Source organism: Polypterus senegalus, chromosome 13 (assembly GCF_016835505.1).
Source record: "Polypterus senegalus isolate Bchr_013 chromosome 13, ASM1683550v1, whole genome shotgun sequence".
NCBI lineage: Eukaryota > Metazoa > Chordata > Cladistia > Polypteriformes > Polypteridae > Polypterus > Polypterus senegalus.
In genome coordinates, this window is record NC_053166.1 from 76,848,652 (window position 1) to 76,870,701 (window position 22,050).

Here is a 22,050-nt window from a genome sequence, read left to right on the forward strand (position 1 = left end):
GTTCAAGTCCTTGGTTCTTACATATGGACTTTGCATGTCCTCCCCATGTTCATGTGGGTCCCCCGCATAAAGACATCTAGATTAGGTTGTTTCGCGTTTTAAATTGGCCCTTATTTGTGTGTGCACCATTTGAATTGCTGTCATGTCCATGTGTTGTTCCTGTATCGAAAAGGCTCCAGCTACCCCACAACCTGCTCTGGAATAGCGGTTTTAGAAAATAAATGCATTTTACGATAACTGGAAAATAACAAAAAAAAGCACGTCACAGTTACTTTACAAAATATGTATTTACTAATGTACCCTTATTTTCAAATCACGACACCGAAGCGCCTCGCTTGCGTCTATAAAAGAAAACTGGTGTGATTGAGCCATACTCAAAGTGAATAGGCATGAATTGTGAAAAGTTTTTCTTGAACGTCAGTTGACTTTATTCCACACTGTTGTTGGGTCCCCTCGGCTACATGTTTTCGTATGTCCTTCCCACTTTATTCCAGTCTTGTCCTTAACCATTCCTCAGGTCATTGTGTCGTCACCCGATTGCGAGTCTTTAAGCCGAAGCTCCGCCTATTGCTCACCGTCCCGTCAAAGAGAACAAAGGTGTACATTAACGTCACATGTTAGGCGGGGCTTCCATATTCTGGCGAGCCGAAACTCTGAAAGTCGTTCAGTTTCTTCATCATCTTCTTCCTCCTCTATTTCCCGGAATCCAGCGTCAGTAGTTGGTCACTTTCGGTCCGGCAGTTAGCCGGCGCCTCGAGATATGTTCACCAGGGGCTCAAAGAAGCGGCGGTCCAGGCGATCGGTAAGTACCGCGTTGCGCTCGAAGTGGATCTTGAAAGTTGTACGTCTCTCCATGACTTTCAATGGGAGTTTTGTGTTGTTCCGCTAGCACTTGTGATGGTGAGCATACACTGCCGGCTTCCTCGATTTTTCGTTTTAGTCTTTATCTGTGATCAAACTAAAACGAAGTGCTCACCCCTCTCTCTCACCGAGTCGTTACTTTTGTCGACCTCGAGGGAGTTGTGCGCTCCGTTCTCGTTTTACCTGCCGAGCTTGTCTGTGCCCTGGTGTTTTTTCCTGGGAATTTTACTAACTCGTGCGAAGTCTCACCTGACATGGCGCTGCCGTGGTGCCCGAACGAAGATCTCTATAGTAATGCAAACTGGTGCCGGCTAGTAAAGGCGCAATTTATGCTTCTCGTAGCATCGGTCACCTGTCGTGGACTCTTCAGTTTACTTTCATAGTTTGTGTAAATAGTGACCGCTTCCTTCCTGCATGTCTCTTAATGTGCTCTGGAAAAGGAACCCGTATTATGCATGAAAGAATCGGATCCTGTTGAACCTCAAGCCGGCGCCTTAATCAAAATCATACAGTAAACCTACACATTAGTTTTGTGGGTAAAATAAGAAGTACTATCCAGTGTTCAACTTTGTGGCAAGGTCACTCAGAAACGTTCTATTTATGTGTAGTTAAGAGAACCAAATCCCACGTTCTCTTCACTGGTACCTGATCTAATAAGATATTCAAATGTAGATGGCTTATTTAAACCATCTGTCAAATGTTACATTTTTATAAATCAGCCTGCTTTTAAAAGACATTGAACCTGTGTGCTAGATGTGCTCTCCATGCACTTTTGGACCAGGCCAGCTGGCACCTTGTTAAGACTACACAAAGCCAACAGGAGAGTGTGATTCTATATTTTGGAAGCAAAGGGCTCTTATTCAAATGTTTAAGCCTCAATGTCCTCTTGTTTCTTTATAAAGTGTGCCTGATGAAGGGATGGAGAAGGACTAACTAGTGAGCTTTAGGGTTGTGAGGCAACAGTGTTAACCCCTTTTCCAATACAGCTATATAATTAATAAATATGTAATGAATCAATGAAGGGACTGAATAAATATGTAAAGAATCAATGAAGGGACTGAGAAGTGATCTAGCATATTCGGAGTAATCTCCATGTCTGGTTTTGGCAAGGTATAATATGGTGTCAGGATTTTTGTTAGCTTTACATTTGACTGTTTTTCATCCCCAGTCCATGTTGTCGTTATTTCTGCTGCCTTGCCCCACACCTGCTCAGCCTTTCCCATCTAGTGTTTCTGTTTTTGCTTGTTTATTTATTTAATTTTTTTTTTGCCATTTTCACCAAATTATAGGATGGTGCAAACTTTTGCTGCTTTGGCCATGAAGGCATGCTTGGGTCTGTTGGAAGACACACAGAATTTCTGGTTAGCTTTTGAAGTACACATCATTAATGAGTTGATGAGACTGTGAATTAGTAGTGCTTCTGCTCCAATCCAATCCCACCACAACCAGTAACACCCGCCCTTCCCCGCCCATCTCCCCCCTCGCCCATCTCCCCCCTTCCCCGTCTTAAGAGGATTTCTTGAAAGACACCTGGAAACTGAATGCTTAACAAAACTATGAGAACACCACACACTAAAACTTGTGAGATTAGGTGATGTTTTCACTTCACAGACCAGCTGCCACCCTGAAGGTTGCTGGTGGACACTTGTGACCAACCGCTCTCTAAGTATTATTCTGGGGTGCTTTTTGCTATATTGGACTTGAATGGATTTTTGACCTGCTGCATATTTCATAGTGGTGCTAATTTTAGTTCCGGTGGTGTGGCAGTTATTACAACTTGAATGGTACTGCTTGGAGTTTTTTTTTCCCAGTGTGTGTCTTTTACATGGCTGTTCTAGAGGGAGGCTGATGTGTTTGATTAAGGCGTGTGTTGCACATTGTAGGCATAAACTTGGCCTCCTTACATAGCAGAAATTGACTTGAGATGAACAGAAAAAAAAAGTGGCACTCTTTTTTTTTTTTTTCTTTTTCTTTCTGAGAGAAGGCAGTCTGCCAACATTTCAATGGGTTGAGCTTCTGTGTTTTAAAAGAGGGAGGAAAACCCCCCCAGGGTTGAACAGGCCTTCACTGCTGCTCACTGACGCAGGCTTGATGTCACCGTCTGCCTGGCGCCATTCTTCTGGCTCCCTATAAACAGCTTTCGCCTCTGTTTCCTGGGGTGACCCCTTATTTTTTTAACCTGTGAATGAGGCCTCTAGGATGGCACCAAATCAGTTTTTTCCACCCTGGCTTAACGTAGGCTGAATATAATTGAGAGTAAATAGAAATGTCTTTGAAGATGGTTTTTGGTGAAATGGAATACAGCTTTTGGTGTTCTGTTACCTTGGCTCTCATGATTTGATGTTGCAAAGTTGTGCACAAGAATTGGCATCAGCACTCATGCAACAGGACATTTTAAATGAAAAATGTAAACATTTTTTATTAAAGAAGGGTAATGAATCCCTCCATCCCAAAAAAATTGCCTATTATCATGAGTAATTAATTTAGATGTGCTTTTTGTTCTTTTTTATATAAAATGTGTATAAGTAACAATCACATGTGAGATAGCATGTTAAAAAAATTTGCTCCTGGTTGTCATACAAGTATGCTAGCCCACCTACCACTGCATACATGCATCTCTCAGTCCACTAATACACGGTCTCAGCAGGCATAGGGCATGATGCCAGTCTGTTTGATGACACTCTAACACACCTCACAACATGTGTTTTTTTTGTTGTGTGAAGAAGCCTGAGCACCACGTAAACCTGGAAGGCCATGCAAAGTCCTCAGAGATGAAATGATTGGGAAATTAACTTGGGTCCAGAGGGATGTGAGGCAACAGTGTTAATCACTGTGCACCCCTTTTTCAAATACAGTTAAATAATGCAGTAATCAAGTGTGCTAGAGTGGTGAATATGGCAGCAGCATGATTCCCACAACATGGGTTCAATTCTTGGCTTGATTACTGGGCATTTACACACTTTCCTTGTGTATGCATGCACTTTTTGCATGTTTTCTCCCAAAGAAGTGCAGGTTTGGATAGCTAGATTCTCTAAACCTGGTAACAGTGTGTGAGTGGGCTCAAGCCCTCATCAAGGCTTCTATTGACCCTGTAGTGAAAAATATTTTTTTTGGTAAATAATTAGAATAATGAAACCCCAGCTCTCTGGCCATACCATCCTTTGGATGGTAACCTCTTATCCTGTTGACCTTTTAACTGTGAGTACAGCGGATTTTGGCACAAAGGGATCCCAAGGTTACACCCAATACTTGGGCTAACCTTTGGGTCACTTAGAAATAAACTTAAGCCCTCTGGTCATCTGGTAGCCCCAGTTCCCTGGTTTATATTTAAAAGGCTAGTGGCTCACATTTGCTGTCTTGCCTTAACTCTTTCAGGGCTGATGTCGATTTTTGTCAAAAGGAGGAGTTGACGACGGTAATCAACTGTTAACTGTGACAAAACCAACCGTTATGTTTTAGTTGGACTCTCATTGCTAGAAGGAAAGTTAGCTTCACTGGTTTGACCAAGCTTTCCGGTGCTCATGTGAGTAGCAAAAATAGCACTGACATAATGGTGAGAGATCACAGCGAATGGGTAAAGCAAAATACTCCATGGAAGAAGTCTTTCCTGTTATCTCTGAACTGGACTATAGTTTGTCGGACTCTGATTTTGATACGAGTGATCGAAAACAAATGTGAGGTTCCAGCTTCACTTGACCCCAGCTAATTGTGGTGCTGAACAGGTTCATGTAGCTGAAACGCCTACAACAATGTTCGCCAGGACAACTGCCACTAAACAATGATAAGAGATAGAAACCAGATTGCAATGCACTGCGACCGTGACCGCTGCTGCCACGTGAAGACAGCCTGGCAGCAAGCCTGTAGCACGTTCTTGGCAAACTGGCAGCCGCAGCATGCAGCAACAGACGTTTTACATTGATTTCTGTGTGAAACCATTGCTTTTCAGAAACTATGTTTATTGGAAAAAAATATTCAGCCCTCAAAGAGTTAATATTATCTAGTAGGACACTTTTTAGACTACATTGGGTCCTGGTTGTCCCCCAGAGTGTCTTCATATCTCACTCCTGTTACTACAGAACGACTTTCACCAACTTATTATACATGTGACCTCTTGGCATATTTTTATCCTCTTTGGCTTCTGGAATGGATCTCTTTCTCAGATCTGTGTCATTACTTCACAAGTGGCCAAGAATCTACACTACCCTAAGAGTTGTGACTCTACCTTTTCTGACACTGCACATATTTAAAGTAAGGAGCCTGCAGCCTGTAGGTTTGATACATGTGCCTTGAGCATGGGAAAGGCACTATATAAATAAAATGTATTATTATTATTACATGCAGTGCCATCAGCAGGTCAGCATTCATTACACAGATTAGAAAGCTGGTATAGAAACTTAAAGTAGTGGGTCATGGACACCACTGCAATGCCACTTTGTATAATCACCAGGGGCCTCATGTATAAACAGTGCATACACACAGAAATGTTGCGTAAGAACGTTTCAACGTTCAAATCGCGATGTATAAAACCTACACTTGGCGTAAAGCCACGCACTTTTCCACGGTACCTCATACCTTGTTGTACGCAAGTTCTCCGCTCGGTTTTGCAGACTGGCGGCACCCAGCGTCAAAGCAGTGCTACTTGTCCTGTCTGGTTACCCTTTATTTCTTACAACCACATTCCTGACGCGGCTTTATAAACATACTGAAGCTAACCACATATTGTTTATTAGTGTAATGCATCTGATTGTAATTAACTTGTAACAATATAATGGTCCAGGGAATAGCCATAGTACTCCAAATACCATAACTGCTTTAGCGTTGTTACTCTCACTGCACCTTCTTCTTCTTCTTTTTCTTCTTTAAGCTGCTCCCTTTAAGGGTTGCCACAGCACATCATCTATTTCCATATTACTCTCACTGCACCACTCTGAGTATTTATATCACTGTGTCTGAGTGTGAATCACAGCAGCAGCTGATCGGAAAGAGAATTATCGGTATACAGCATCAAGCACACACTGCCTCAGCCATGGCAAAACATTTCAAAGCCTTTCCTGTATGGACCTCGCGGTTCAGAAACAGTTTCATCTCAAGAACTATAAACACACTCAATCAATTGCTCCTTGTAGAACTGTTTGTACTTATAAGTACAATCACCCCACTGTAAACTTGCACTACAGTTATAATATTACACAACCTGTGCCACTTTATAAAGCACGTATTTACATATGATGACGATATCATTTTTAAGATGTAATGCAGCAAAATATATTGATTATATTATACAGATAAAACTTTAACTTCATTTAAATAATCTGTCTTGTTAATAATTAAACATGTAAGGACATGGTGCCGCAGCGCTAGTAAGTTCACGTATTGTCCCTGCCTTGCGTTGTATATTTACTGAGGCTGGCGCAACACTGGAAGGATATAATAATTAAACACGTACTATGAAGATATTTCAAAGTTCCTTAAAAGTTTTGAAGAATCCTCGTTGTAAGCTTACAGATGGCTTAACGTCTATTACAGAGCTGATTGTGTGGCGACAGGAACAGGAATTGGAGGTTAGTACGTTTGAAAGAGACAGTACTGTTATAATAAATTATTTCATTGAAGGTCACGCATGGCATAGCAGCATCTTGTATGAGACATGAGCAATCGCTGCACCATTGTGTTCTCATATTTAATAACATACTTTCATCATGAAAGTGATATCACGTATACATCTTAGTATTTTAATTATTCAGAGAGCTGTAATATCATGAATGTAATGGATTCTGTGTCTTTTCGGAGAAAGAGAAAGAACGGAAGCATGTAGTGATTCACACACATAGAGCACATTGAAGATCAAATACAAAACAAAGCATTTAACTTGCTACTTTAGTTATGATGGGATTTGAGAAACTAGTAAATTAAATGATTTTAAGATGAAGTTTATGATGTTGTACTTTAATGACAAAATAAACTACGTGGAAGAAAAAGTGGAAATTTTGAGATTAAAGTTGGCATTTCATGCTTTTTTCCCACTGTCTGTAGTCTTCTTTGTACAATTTCATATGAGGTGCAATGCTTATGCAGACCTATTTCTACTTTGCTTCGTCTTCATAAAATGGTGTCCCTCTGTACAATATTGGTGATGTTTGCTGAACTCTGCTGCCTCACTGAGCTACTTGAAACAGGCAGCAGATGTCACCTGGGATGGTCATAAGTACAGCTTGTTTCCTGGCATTTTTTTCTGATGAGCTTAGCTGCACCATGCTGTAACTTTACCCCGACTTCCCAGAGTACAGCATAATTCAGCTGCCAGTTTCTGCTTGCCTGTTACACATCATCCAACAAAAGAAAGTGATCACTTGGGCATGGAGACAACTAACCCAAACAAATGCCCCGTAGTCCGCTTAAAGCATTGCCAGACAAAAGGACAATCCTGATTCCCGATTGCCTGTATAGAAAGCTGTATCTATTTGTCTTGCCAGCACACTGCCAACACTGGTATTCTCTTCCATCAGGATTGCTGTTCTGCCTGTTATATGTACAATATAGCACTCATTCCTTTCAGGCCTGGAGTTCTGCCTACTAACTCTGACCAGAGTGACCACTTTCTTCAAGCCTAGTGCACACTACACCTTTTATCTGCAAGTCTGAAGTAATAGCTGTTGACAAAAACTTGACCACTACCTGCAGGTCCTGTGCTCAAGTTATTTGTTATTTCACGCCCCATGATTTGTGCCCTCTTCTTTCAGGCCCATTGCTCTGTCCAATACACCCCTCAAAATCAATTTATAGGGCCTTTGCTCTGTTCAGTATACCTTTCAAAAACAATGAGCATAGGGTCAATCAGGGTCTGGTGCACTACCCATTACATCTCTTAAAAATCAGTCTGCACCTTGAACATTTCTGAAACATGCCATTGTTTTGCTGTTTTCAAAGTGCTCTCCGATTCATGTTAAATCTGAGTTTCTGAGTGGGAAATTCCATGTAAACGCACTATGAACACAGAGCTACAAGTGGGACAATTAGTAGAAAACACTATCCATATTGTCCAAGTTCCGACATAACATTGACTTTTCAAATCTGTCAAATGTAAAAAAAATAAAACGCGATCCCATTTGGTATTCAAGGAATTGATCAAATTGCATTTGAAATGAAGTAAGACATTTAATACATTTATTTTTGCTCTTTAGTTTCCTGAAAAAATGCATTTTTTGCAGGCCAAGTAACAAATATAAAGTGACCTCTCCAAATTGTCTGACCTGAAACCCACGTGAACACACTGAGGAGGGAAGATGAAACAATCTACCGTAATTTGGAGTTACTAATACTCCAATAGCATGTGAATGCAGTATTAATTCTTCGCTCTGTTTACTTATTTACCAACCCACCTAGATTCATAGAACATATCTCCTTCATGCCTGGTGCTTTGCCTACTGCAGTCTGTAAACACTGATCACTGTTTCCATGCCCTGTGCTCTGCCTGTTATGCTCTTCTGGCTCAATGTACTCACCAAAATCCTGGGCTGGTGCTGTAGTAATTACACCTCTTAACTTTGATCCCACCAATTCTCATCGTGGTACTCTGTCCATTACATCCCTCAAATATTGTGCCCGTCCCCTTCAAGGGGTCTTCTCACTAAATCCCAAAGGAATCTGCTGTCCATAATCTGTAGGTCTGATCTGCTACTTGCTAAACCCCTTGGATACACACTACTACTACTTCCTCCAGGCTTGGTGCTCACCCCACTAAGCCCTTTGGTTGTTTGTACACTTCATGCAGTATTTTCCGCTCCTCCTGCAGTGGCCACTGAATCACAGCTTCTGTGACTAACTCATAATTAAAAGTCTCGGCATGGTGAGCAGGTGGTTTTTAGTCTTAATTCTTTGGAAAGCCCAAGCTGAGAGGATTAGTGTGCTGACGACCATCCTGACTGCAGCCTTGTTTTGGGGTTTGTTTCAATGCTCAGGGTTCTGCTAGGTTTCAGTTATTGGGAACACTACCTTTGCAATCTACCAAGGTCCTAGATGGAGGGGATGAGGAATTTGTATTTGCACTGCCCTTTTCAAAGTGGAAATTGTGTGCTCATGATAGCTTTGGGCAGAAACCTTTGCAAAAGGGTGTATACTGCTCTGGTCTTACTAGGTACTGTATGAAAAGATGCGTAGGCTGCATGTTGAATAGAAGTCTGCCAACAGTATATGCAGAGCTGCACATGCTCTTTCATGCGAGAATGGAGTTACATTACTGGTTAAACTGGTCCATTTTTGCCTCTTAGCGAGTAGCAGCCTGGCATTTAATTGCAGCCACATACCCAGGTTGTAAATTATAATGTTGGGCTGTATTTGCATATATATGAGAACCTGAAGAGCAGCCTGTGAGTCTGACCAGGACTGGGAGAAATGTGACAAAGATCGGAGAGGAAGATGGAATAGAACAGTGTTATAATGGTGACCGGCAAGTTGTTACTGGACTATCAATGCCCTTCTCATATATGAATCCTAGCTACAAATTTGAATGCTATGATTGACTTTCAGAGATTTCTGTGATTATGAAACTTGGGTGTGGAGCAGGAAAGCTTTCATCTGTCAGCTCTTTTATAAAGCCATTATACATTTTGTGCTTCAGAACCTGAACTTGCCATTTTTTGGAGACACTGGTGTGGCGTACCTGTGTTGATGCTCTGTTCTGAGCCGAGTTACTTCTGCCCTGTCTTTTCACTCTGGCATTAGCTAAAGTGCTTCATACGCAGAATGACAGACTGAGAACTAATAGAAGATGTCTAACTTTTTTGTCTTGCACATAAGCAGGACAGTTGTTGCAGGGACAGAGACTAGTGTTGATATCTGTACTGAATATACAGTAGACATCCAGCAGGAAGTTGGATTGTTGATCTTCACACAGGTTCTACACAGTACCATGTATTTCCTCCTCAGACTAGGTTCTCCACCAAAATGAACAGTAGTGCCTACATCTGTTATCCCAATTCAACATTTTCTGAGAGCAGTGGTGTGAAATGATACTGATAGGACATTGTAAGGGCATGCCTGGTCACTACCCTTGCACTCATAAATGTAGATGGGGGTTTTCGCATGAGATGAGTGATAACTGGTGTGTTTGTATGTGTAGAATGAGGTTGAGGAGGCAGGGTAAGTGGTCTCTTGGGTCAGGGCCTCCTTTTGGAAGAGGATAGAGGTCAGCTATATCTAACTGTTCATGAACAGGACTGGCCTGATTGGGAGAAACGGTAATAATTAAATCAGTTAGTTTCAGTTGAAAACATTGAGCCTCAGCAACCCAGTACCCTACCAGGACTGGAAATGCACACCCCCTGGTTAGAGAGGGAGTGCCAGTATAGAGGGAGAACAATAATTAACACAGGTGGCCAAAGTTAAATAGTTCTATTTTTTGGAAAGTGAATATAGTTTACACTTTTAGTTCTATATGCAAAATTAAAAAAATACGCTTAAAGCAATATCTTTTGGAATACATTCCCTTTTTTTTTCTAAAAGGTATGTTTTGAACTGCACTGTCTCTGTTTGGTCTATTCTTTCTGGAAAATGACCTCCAGTTCTATTTTTCTAGTGAAATGTTACCTACATTTTGGTACCTTGAAAACAGATTGCTTTTCCACTTGCCATTAGACTGCTACTGTGCTTTGAAAGACACTGCCATACTTTACAGCTCATTTTGTTTCAAGATCTTGACTGTTGATTCTGCTCTGTCCTAAGAGGCTATATGTAAATTTTACAAGAGGAGCTTGTGTTTGATTTATTGATTTACTGCCTGTGGACAGGGTTGAGATATCTCTTTCCCTATAAAAATTGTTGCACTCATCCCTATATATTAAGGTACAATTTGAATTTGGATATATTGTATACAATTGTGCTTAATTGCATCTTGTATTCTATTTTTTTGTATATTTTTTGCATAATCTTTGCCTACCTGTTTTGCATGTTTTCATATGGTTATTTTACAATATTATCCTTCTATCATACAACTTCTGTACCTGTTTATTGCAATGTGAGGCCACTTAGGTTTAGAGGCTAAAGATGCAAAGCAGGGACCAACACTTGGTATGACACTAATCCATAATAAAGCACTCTCTGGCGCACAATAGTAGGCCAGCTTACAGCTGCAAATCTTGCAACATCATTCGATCTGCCTGAGCAAGGAATCACAAGCTAACTCTTGACAGTATGCACTTCATTCAAGATATCTTGCACTGTTTCTAGCTGTGAAAGGCGTTATGAGAAACTACAGACAATGAGTTGGCTGCCTTATTCCATACAGATGTGGTAACATTGGCACACAGAAGTGTGTAGATGCAGAAGAGCCAGGAGTTGTGGAAATGTGTTGTGGCATTTCCACTGATATGTAAACCACAAAATGTAATGTAAGGAAGGAAATTGACCCAAACGTTGTCAAGGCAGCACACAGATGTTTAGTAGATAATACAGTATTAGTGTGGAACAGCATAAAAGTGATGCTTACAACTACAGCAAGCCTTTAGACCACAGGACATTTTTTTTTTAAATAAGTAAAATACTGGTTGGCTTGAGTGGAGAATCAGTTTATGAAGTTTAAAGTTCTTTTTCTAAGACACTTACATTTTCCTCCGTACCTCACAGAGTTGTGTTTTAAATCAATCCTGCCCAGGGATGATTTCTTTCTTGTGCTTTAAGCCTGGAGTTGCCAAACCTTTTTAAGCCAAGGCCCCCTACAAGGTTGTACCAACTGGTCAGATTCCCCTACTAATAAAGTATGTGAACCCTGAATGAGGCAATAGTCTTTTCCAGGGCCCACTCGGACACACATTCACACAAGGCCAATTTAGAATTGCCAATTAATCCAGCAAGCTTGTGTTTGAGAATTTAGGAAGAAAAGCAAAACAGAATATGCAAGTTCCACACAAACAAAGAACAGATGACGGATTTGAAACCAGGATGCTGAATCTGTAAGGCTGCACAACAGTGCTAACTTTAATATATGAAAATGTTGCTAACTATCTGCAGATTCCATGTATGAGCATGTGTCAGTAAGTGGGATATCTTCCACCTTCTAGCATGCCTCCACTGGCAGAATGGATATCGGCCTTGCACCATGCCAGAAGATTTTCAGAACCAAGGCTAGACATGTGACAAACTAAAATAAATGTCCAAAGTGAATGTTTGTAAGTTCTAAACAGTCTCAAATAATAACTTGGCCAAAACACAACATAATTTTATTATATAGCTGTTTGTCTCTGGTATTATACTGAAATGTTGATTTGAGGAATCCATTTAGTAACTGTAATATTATTTCATTTTTTAAATAATGAAACACTTTCTTTTATCAAGACGACATGATTAATACATGCAATTAAGAATTCCACAGTACTCCATGAAGGTGACAATCTCAAATGGTCTTTTTGTTTTGATGATTCCACAATAAACCTGAGCTCTGTGGTCTACTGTGAGTCAGCGTTTTAACTGCTGTTAGAGGAATAACAACAACACAGTAAAATTGGATTGTACCTTTTGGGGAAAAAATAATTAGTCCTCTACAGTTTTGTGACAGCAAAAATTGCTGCTTAAATATGAAATTGGAAATTTAAGTTTGAACATTAGCAGATGATCATACAGTGGTGTGAAAAACTATTTGCCCCCTTCCTGATTTCTTATTCTTTTGCATGTTTGTCACACAAAATGTTTCTGATCATCAAACACATTTAACCATTAGTCAAATATAACACAAGTAAACACAAAATGCAGTTTTTAAATGATGGTTTTTATTATTTAGGGAGAAAAAAAATCCAAACCTACATGGCCCTGTGTGAAAAAGTAATTGCCCCTTGTTAAAAATAACCTAACTGTGGTGTATCACACCTGAGTTCAATTTCGTAGCCACCCCCAGGCCTGATTACTGCCACACCTGTTTCAATCAAGAAATCACTTAAATAGGAGCTGCCTGACACAGAGAAGTAGACCAAAAGCACCTCAAAAGCTAGACATCATGCCAAGATCCAAAGAAATTCAGGAACAAATGAGAACAGAAGTAATTGAGATCTATCAGTCTGGTAAAGGTTATAAAGCCATTTCTAAAGCTTTGGGACTCCAGCGAACCACAGTGAGAGCCATTGTCCACAAATGGCAAAAACATGGAACAGTGGTGAACCTTCCCAGGAGTGGCCGGCCGACCAAAATTACCCCAAGAGCGCAGAGCGACTCATCCGAGAGGTCACAAAAGACCCCAGGACAACGTCTAAAGAACTGCAGGCCTCACTTGCCTCAATTAAGGTCAGTGTTCACGACTCCACCATAAGAAAGAGACTGGGCAAAACGGCCTGCATGGCAGATTTCCAAGACACAAACCACTGTTAAGCAAAAGAACATTAGGGCTCGTCTCAATTTTGCTAAGAAACATCTCAATGATTGCCAAGACTTTTGGGAAAATACCTTGTGGACTGATGAGACAAAAGTTGAACTTTTTGGAAGGCAAATGTCCCGTTACATCTGGCGTAAAAGGAACACAGCATTTCAGAAAAAGAACATACCAACAGTAAAATATGGTGGTGGTAGTGTGATGGTCTGGGGTTGTTTTGCTGCTTCAGGACCTGGAAGGCTTGCTGTGATAGATGGAACCATGAATTCTACTGTATACCAAAAAATCCTGAAGGAGAATGTCCGGCCATCTGTTCGTCAACTCAAGCTGAAGCGATCTTGGGTGCTGCAACAGGACAATGACCCAAAACACACCAGCAAATCCACCTCTGAATGGCTGAAGAAAAACAAAAAGAAGACTTTGGAGTGGCCTAGTCAAAGTCCTGACCTGAATCCAATTGAGATGCTATGGCATGACCTTAAAAAGGCGGTTCATGCTAGAAAACCCTCAAATAAAGCTGAATTACAACAATTCTGCAAAGATGAGTGGGCCAGAATTCCTCCAGAGCGCTGTAAAAGACTCCTTGCAAGTTATCGCAAACACTTGATTGCAGTTATTGCTGCTAAGGGTGGCCCAACCAGTTATTAGGTTCAGGGGGCAATTACCTTTTCACACAGGGCCATGTAGGTTTGGATTTTTTTTTCTCCCTAAATAATAAAAACCATCATTTAAGCATTTTGTGTTTACTTGTGTTTATATTTGACTAATGGTTAAATGTGTTTGATGATCAGAAACATTTTGTGTGACAAACATGCAAAAGAATAAGAAATCAGGAAGGGGGCAAATAGTTTTTCACACCACTGTATCTCCCAAAGCTCAATTTCAATTCTAGCATGTACTGCGATATCAATTCCATATCCTGCTTGCCACCCCATCAGTCCAAATATATTTAGCTATGACGCTGAAGTTAATATTTAGTAAGGGAAGTAAATTCCAGAACACTCTATTAATTGTGTGTACTTGTGGTGACTCCACTTTTTGTAACTGGAACGTATTCAAATTAAGATGGACTGGTTCTGTAAAATTGGCTTCTTCTTCTATGTTGGTGGCCAAACATTGATTTCTTCTTTCTCATTATTGCAGGAAGAACTTGAAGATCCAGACCGTGGGCAGCCTTGTATCCGCTGTGGGGAGCAGTGTCCTGGATTCCGAATCCATGGTTGGAGGTGAGGCAGGGAGTCAAAGTGACAGCAGCTGGGATGCATTCTTATACCAAGCCATGATGTTTAACATCTCTTTGCTGTCTTCTGCTGTCCAGTGGATTTGGCATGATTTATTTTATGTTATTGTGAACAGTGGGGTTCATGGGCACTGATTTGTTGGTTTTTTTAGACATTCTTGGATGGTTCTGCTGCATACCTTTTCTACAGCACAATGCAAAATCGTCATCTGTTATGTACTTTACTCGCAGCAGATTCCTATGCTATGGTGGTTTGTTGACACACCTCTATAGGTAGATAGCCTGGGGGTTTATGGAGAGATTGGGATGAGTCACACTTCTGTGTAGTGTGAGAATGTAGTTGTGGTGGAAGTAGGTGGGATGAGGAGAACCCTGTCTCTTTCTCTTTCACACTGATGTGTAACCTGAACTCCTGGAGGAACAAGCTCCTGTTTGCATTCTCATCCTCCTCCTTATAACCAGGGGGACGGGTCACATTTTGGGCCTTTCTTTTTTTAACATTACAGGCCTCAACTTGGGCATAGCAGACAGACCAAAAGAATGCCTAGGTGCCCTCTCAGATGTGTGTGTGTGTACACATGGGGATCAGCAGGGGAGGGGTCAGTGGGCACTGGTGGGGGTGGTGCAGCTTTGTCCTAATTGAATTATCACGCCTGGGTGATTTGTCATGTTGATCACCTCGCTTCATGTCACCTCTCCTAATGCTGTAACAAGTTGTGTCATGCTAACTGGATTACACCCCCCCCCCCTGCCGTGGAGCCTTGGCCAGCCCCTTTGCAAGAATTTCACGCACAAACTCTGGCCTCTCGAGCTCCCTCCTCCCATCTTTTTTCCTTCCCCTTCCTCTCTTTGCTAAAGCAGATGGAGCATGAATACCTTTTCTTTATTCGAACACTAACTGTCATGCCAGTCCTCAACATTCTGTCCAAGTTCTTTACTTGCTATGTGATGACATACCTCAGTCAGTCTCTTGCCGGTCTCCCTGACTGGCCCTCTGCATTGTGTGTGCAGAGGATCCTGCTACGGGCAGAATGACTCTGCCATTGACTCATGCAGTGAAGCAGAAAACCTGACATTACTCCAGTGAGTTAACTTCAAAGTGGACATTGGGGAATGTGTGAGCTGGAGGGTTCGACTCTGCTATTGATGCTGGGCAAACTCCCCTACCTTTGATAAAGCTCTAGAAAATTCTGAGATCTCATTCTTTCATTAATATTTGGTCTACCATACAAATAAAGGTGTTTGGTGTTTTGAAGACTCTCTCCTTTAGAAGTTAATGTGCTGTGCAGTCTGACCGAGTCACTGTCAGCTAACTATGAGGGTACCATCAGCACAGCAGTATTCATGGGGAGCAAAAAGTGAACTGCACATGAGGAGAGACATAGGTCACTTCATAATAATGCTGTATAGGGATCACAGAAGACGACCTGGGACTGAGCATACTTGGTTTAAGAGGCTTTGCACAACTTTTTTTTAACCTAATGTCACTTTAATCATTTGCCTGATTCTGCTTGGGTCAGAGTATGCAATATAGAAGGAAGGTCTGCAGTCTGGAAAGAATGTCAATCCTTTGCACACATGCATACCTAAAGCCAGTTTAAGAATAAAGATTTAGCCAACAATGATATGTTTACATGATAGGTGTAAATTAAAGGTGCAGTTAGAAAGTCTTGCCTTTGGACATAAACTCCTGAAATACTTTTACGTTGGAGTTCTTATGGTCAATAGCATCAATTTTTTAATGCTGAGCTCTAGAAGCTGAGGGAAGTGGGGGCTGGATGGAAATCTAGATTGAATCCATATTTATTCAGCTTTAGTGTTATGTAGAATGAGAGAGTTGTTAGTTTTTTGCGCTTGAGAGCACACATGCAGACACTCAAACTCACAAATAAGTTCACTCTCCTTGGTTTCGCAACATTCTACCCAACCCCCACCAAGTAAGCTAGCATGCACTAATTAGCCATCCTTGAACATTCCTCCAGGATGCCGGCCCCTTGGGCGTCCTGTGAGCAGCCTGTCTGCAATTAGGCGTGTTTGCTGGAATTTTTGTTTGTGTTCTCCAGGTGGTTCTTATCTAAGATACAGCACAGCTAAAGCAGATGTTTAGCAGCACAGCAGCAACAACAGCGCAATCGAGTAGTCTCTCACACCCTGTGTGACACTGCATTGATTCTGTGTGCTACTCATAGAGTACTACTGCAGCTGTGTTGGTTACCTACTTGTGTGTTAAGCCCCTTGATTGGTAAGTTAAATGAGTTATCAAGATGCAAGATGTAGAAAATGAATAAAGTATACTCACTGAGGTGACAGATTACAACCTTTACTTTATATTGCATCTTTTCTATAGTTAATATCAACAACAATGCATTTACATTTACAAATATTTGAATACATCTTATAGTGATTTCTTCAACCTCTGAATAAGCAATGAGATCTAAACCAGCAGATTTAAGGTTTAAAATCCAATGTGGTGGTCACAAAGCCACAGTTTTTCTTCAATGCCCTCCGTATTCACTTGTACATTATTTGATCACCACTCTCTCCAATTTGTTCAAACCTTGCTTGCTGCCAAAGCAGAGTTCAAAAGCACATTTGTAACCACCACTGTTCTTTTTACTGTCTTTCCTTGAATCTGAGATGGTCCTATTGTTCTCAGTAAACAATTCCCTTAGTTACTCTCCCTCACCATAAATAAGAAATACATTGCCTCTCTCCTGTTGCACTGTCTTGTTACAAATGCCAAATTCACTCATTTCTGTAACTTCCTGAGTCAGTTCACTCTCGCTTGTACCCAATGCTGACTTCCTTCATTAAATTTAATTTTACTCTCAGCAATGTTTAATTCCCTGACTCGTTATAATCTGACGTACTGTTACTAGACCCTGAATATTATTTTGTTTGCTGCATTTGATCTTTCAAAAAACTCTCTCCCTCTTTCACTAACAGTGTCTGTCTGCGTCCCTTTCCCCCTATGTTTGCACTGATGCCAGATTTCCTTCCTTTGACTCTCTCTCTCTCTCTCTCCCTCCCACCAGCACTGAATTAATTGACTGTTCCAAATGGTACATAAAGGGTGTGATGATTTTAATAAAAATTGATTCTATGTATTTGGATACTCTATTAGGTTATCTTGTGCTTCACCTTCAGTGTAGGCACTGAACCTGAAACATTGACTTTGATTATACAGCCAGACCAAAGGTAGTAGAACTCGAATTCAGTCTGTTTTTATTTTTCTCAACTGTTGAATACGTGACACAAAACTTGGAGCCAACTGGCATCAGGGAGAAAGCAATGTACTGCTTCTCAGATATAATATATACCACATTGCTCATTGTTTCACTTGAAAAGGTTAAAGAACTTTCCACTCTAATAATAATAATCTAATAATAAATACATTTTATTTATATAGCACCTTTGCCATGCTTAATGCGCTTCTCTTCTTTATTGCTGCCTTGTGCGTAATGCTGATGTCTTCCTCCGACTCTGAATAGGAGAATTTGATGATGGATGAATATATTCACAGGTAGATGTGGTTGTGTCCAGTTTCATGACTGCCAGTTGTTGTGGTGAAGTCTAGATGCTTCATGCAAATTAAGAACACATAGGTGGTTGGTGCAAGGAAATGGGATACCACTGTGAATATGAGTAACAAGATGGATGCTAAATATTATCAATTATTATGCTGCAGTAAGTGATTCTGTTGCTCATCCCATTCTGGCTGTACTGTAACGTACTTTTGTTTTTTTTTGCCTCCTCGATTTCCTAAGCATGCTTATCTGGATCATTACTAATACACAAATCCCTGATATGATCGTGAATGGAACAAATCATGGCCATACAGACTCATTGTTTTCTCACTCATCTCCCAACCTTTTCCGTCTCTTTGCCCACATTAGATGTGAAGTTCTTGAACTGTTACTTTTTGCTCAGTTCCACTGTATATCCTTTCTCTGTTTTATGAATTGCTTGCCAACAGAGCTTGTATGCCTGATTTCCTGCTATTAGACTGAACTTGATGACTCCCTGCCACTTAGTCTATTGCTGGTTTATCTTTCTAGCTCATCACCTTTGCCAAACTCCCTTTCTTGTCTATATAATACTCACTTTTGATGCTCAGCTCTGCAACTCTCTCTCTTTTTTTTTTTCCTTAAAATTTCTCCTCTTGTGGTCACACTCCAACTTGTCCCCTGACTTATGCTTTCCTGCTCATCACTGCTTTGAGGTACGATTGACTGCTATTTTCTCAGTTACCTGTATTAGTTTCATTGTATTGTCCACCTGTCCTATAGACCAATCATATGTGAAAGGATGCTTACCTCTATTTGCTCGTCTCACACACACTATCATGCACCCATGCACTTACAGTGTTAGTGCACCAGCTATATAGTAATCACACCTGTCAATCTAGTCTTATTTCATTAATTTGATTTCTTGGGGTGAGGGCAAAAAGGATGCTTTTAGTAGTTATTTTTTGTTATGTTTGGAGCTGGCATGATTCTCCAAGTTTTGCCCAAGGAGGATTTTTTTAAATAAAACCTTGTATAAAAGAGATACTTTTCACCCATTCCTTTGAATGTTCATAGCTCTTTGCTTCAGAGCAGTTATAAATATTTTTTTATGCGTCTCTCACTTAATGGAGAAGAGAATTAAAAAAATGCTTTTGCTTGGCAATGTATTTTAAGGCTGCTTTGAATCCATTTTATTCTTGTGTTCAGGTGTTTTGTTTTCTTTAATAAAATGTAACTGAAATTTAATTTACTCTGAGATATCATTCCTTTCAGAATATGAAAAATGGCCATTGTAGCCCTTTGATGGTCCCTCAGTTGGTAGTCTGTCTGCTTACTGGCCTTTATTTCATTAGCAGTGCAACACCCTGAAGATTAATATAATTAGCTTACCATTTCATTTTTTTTTTATTGTCCTCGGCACTGTATGATCTAAGGGCCCCAGGTAATGCTAGGTGTTCTACAGTGCTTTTGTGGGTTCTGGTCCTTCCTGAAAAGAACAGTGACATTTTTACTTTTGATCTGTGTTCACGGCAGGCAGTGCAGACCAGTAGCTCATGAGCTAGACCACAAATTTCCAGGTTATCGGTTACAATCATTCAGTTAGCTTGCTGAACGGCTCACAAATGGTTACAGAGAACTGGTATGTCTGAAATGAATGCTGTAACAATCATTAAAAATGTTTTCTGACAAGACAAAATAACCAAGCAGGCAATTGTACTTGGATCTCCAGAGCTATAAGGCAGCAGTACTAACCACTGTGCCACCATATCTATGAAATGTATAGATAGATGTAAATATATGTGCTATGTATATGGTGGACATCAAAAGGGTTTACAATTTAAATTTTATTTGTTCCAGATATAGGCTGAAATTGAGTCAAATCATGTTTGACCTTTCTTCACTTTTAGTAAGATCTTGTAAACAAACACTGAATCCAGTGGATTAGGAAATGTTTTTTTTTTTTTCTATCAGTATTATCACCTCATCATGTTAGATGGCAACTGGACAAACATTCAAATGTTTGTTTTTTAGACTTTTGAGTAAAATCTTTAACCATTTAAGCGGTCATTAATTTAACTGCCAGAAAGAGAGATTTTGGCATTACTATCTTGACCTCATCCACTGATTGTGCTAAATCTAGCCAAATGATCAAAAGGAACTTGTACCAGTCCTATAAGCATTAGGCAATGGATAACAAACAACTATTAATTGGGGAGTCACCAGTTAAATTATCAAAAACATGTTTGATAATGTGGAAGGAGTCGAGAATACCTGGGGATAACCTATAAACTGTACACAAAGTGACTAGGTCTGGGAGCAGTAAGGCAGAAACAGTAACTACAGTACCACCATGCTATCACATTTTCAGAAATCAGCAATGCTAAATGTTAATTAAATTCTGCTAGATCTTTCCTCTGTCTTCAACAAAGCCAAAAAGAGAGTCGGAGATCCTCCTTGCAACACTCTGACCTTGACATCAGCGGGATGGTCCTCCGGTAGTCTGAACCCTACATCTTGTGCAGATCCTACTGTGTGTTCAGGCAAGGGGAGATGTGAAGAGTATACTAAGCAAGCATGGGGTTGTCCTAAGGATCAGTGTTGGGCCCCCTCCTCTTCTCTCTTTACACCTCCTCACTAGGCCCTATTATCATATCACATGACATTTCTTATCAGTGCTATATCAATAATATGCTGTTGTACCTGACATTCCCTCCAGAGGACCATACTATATCAGCTAGAATCTCTGCATGTCTCACTAATATCATAACCTGGAAGAAGAACACCATCTCCATCTCAGCCTAGCAAAGATGCACCTTCTTGTTATCCTAGCTTGGCCATCTATTTATCACCCCACCTCAGTGCACCTTGGTCCATTATTGCTAACACCCACCAAGTCTATATGCAAAATTGGGATGATGATTGCTGGCCAGCTGTCTTTCAAGTGTCCTGTTGCTATGGTCTCTTGTTCTTGCAGATTCACACTATATAACATGTTCAAGATTAGTCCCTATCTATCAGAGTATGCAGCACAACTTCGGATCCAGGCGTTGGTCTTGTTACATCTGGAATACAGCAACTTGCCACTGTTAGGAAACCAGCATGTTTCACCAGGACACTGCAGATGATTCAAAATGCAGTTATATATCTAGTGTTCAGCAAGCCGAGGTGGGAACACTTCACTTTTCTTTTTAGATCGCTACATAAGCTCCCTGTAGTGGCAGATATTAAGTTCATATCCTTGATGCTTGCCTACAGAGTAGTCAACGGGTCAGCACCTATATATTGTTAGGTCCTATGTTCTTTCTCGACCACCCAAGTCTGCTGATGAATGGCGTCCATATACAGCTCCCAGCTGGTGGAACAAGCAACCCAATTCCATTCAAACTCCTGACTCTCTCAGTTTATTTAAAAAGTGTTTGAAGACTCTCTTTATTTGTGAATTTCTTTCTAACAGACAGCTCTTAGGTGTTTGTAACCTAGGAATTATACCTAGCTGGAATTTTGTTCTGAGTACTTCACTTGTGATGATCAATTTGTTACCTGTCTTGTAACATTTGTTTCAGAAACAGTCTCCCAGACTAATGTTTAGTTTATTATATTGACACTTTTTGTAAGTCATTTTGGGTAAAAGCATCTGCTAAGCTAGCAAATGTAAATGCCATACTTTCCTATAAAATTGTTTGATTTGAGAAGTATGCTGTGCATTTCAATTGATTGATTTCTAAACTTAAAGTTACAATTATTTGGCCTGTCTGAAATCGCTATTGCCAGTCACTATCCCTGTTTTAGATATGCACTGGTTCTCCACAGCCTTCAAACTGAACTGAACACAGTTAGCAATTGACTGTTTTGTACATCAGCTGTGAACATCAGTTCTGGTTGACTACTAGACGCTAGCTGATAACTGCAGTATGAACCTTGTTTTTTTTTTAATGTGTTGAAATTTTGGATAAATGTGGAAGCTTAAATTTTAATTTTAGATAAGATCTCTCAAAGTGTTTTAAAAGTGATGGTCATAGAATTGACAAGTGGTGAATTACAGTTTAATGTTGTGCAGTTCATGTTATACTATTACTTATATTTGTCTC

The 22,050-nt window shown here is 40.4% G+C and overlaps 1 protein-coding gene across 1 annotated transcript in view; it reads left to right on the top strand.

Moving 5' to 3' along the window:
• The first annotated feature begins 631 nt into the window (after positions 1 to 631).
• prickle3 (prickle homolog 3) overlaps positions 632 to 22,050 on the top strand; it is a 63,722-nt gene continuing 42,303 nt past the window's right edge. The window contains exons 1-2 of the mRNA XM_039775382.1: positions 632 to 802; positions 14,357 to 14,439. Coding sequence (XP_039631316.1) covers positions 761 to 802; positions 14,357 to 14,439 — 125 coding nt within the window. The 5' untranslated portion in view covers positions 632 to 760. The remainder of the gene's footprint in view (positions 803 to 14,356; positions 14,440 to 22,050) is intronic.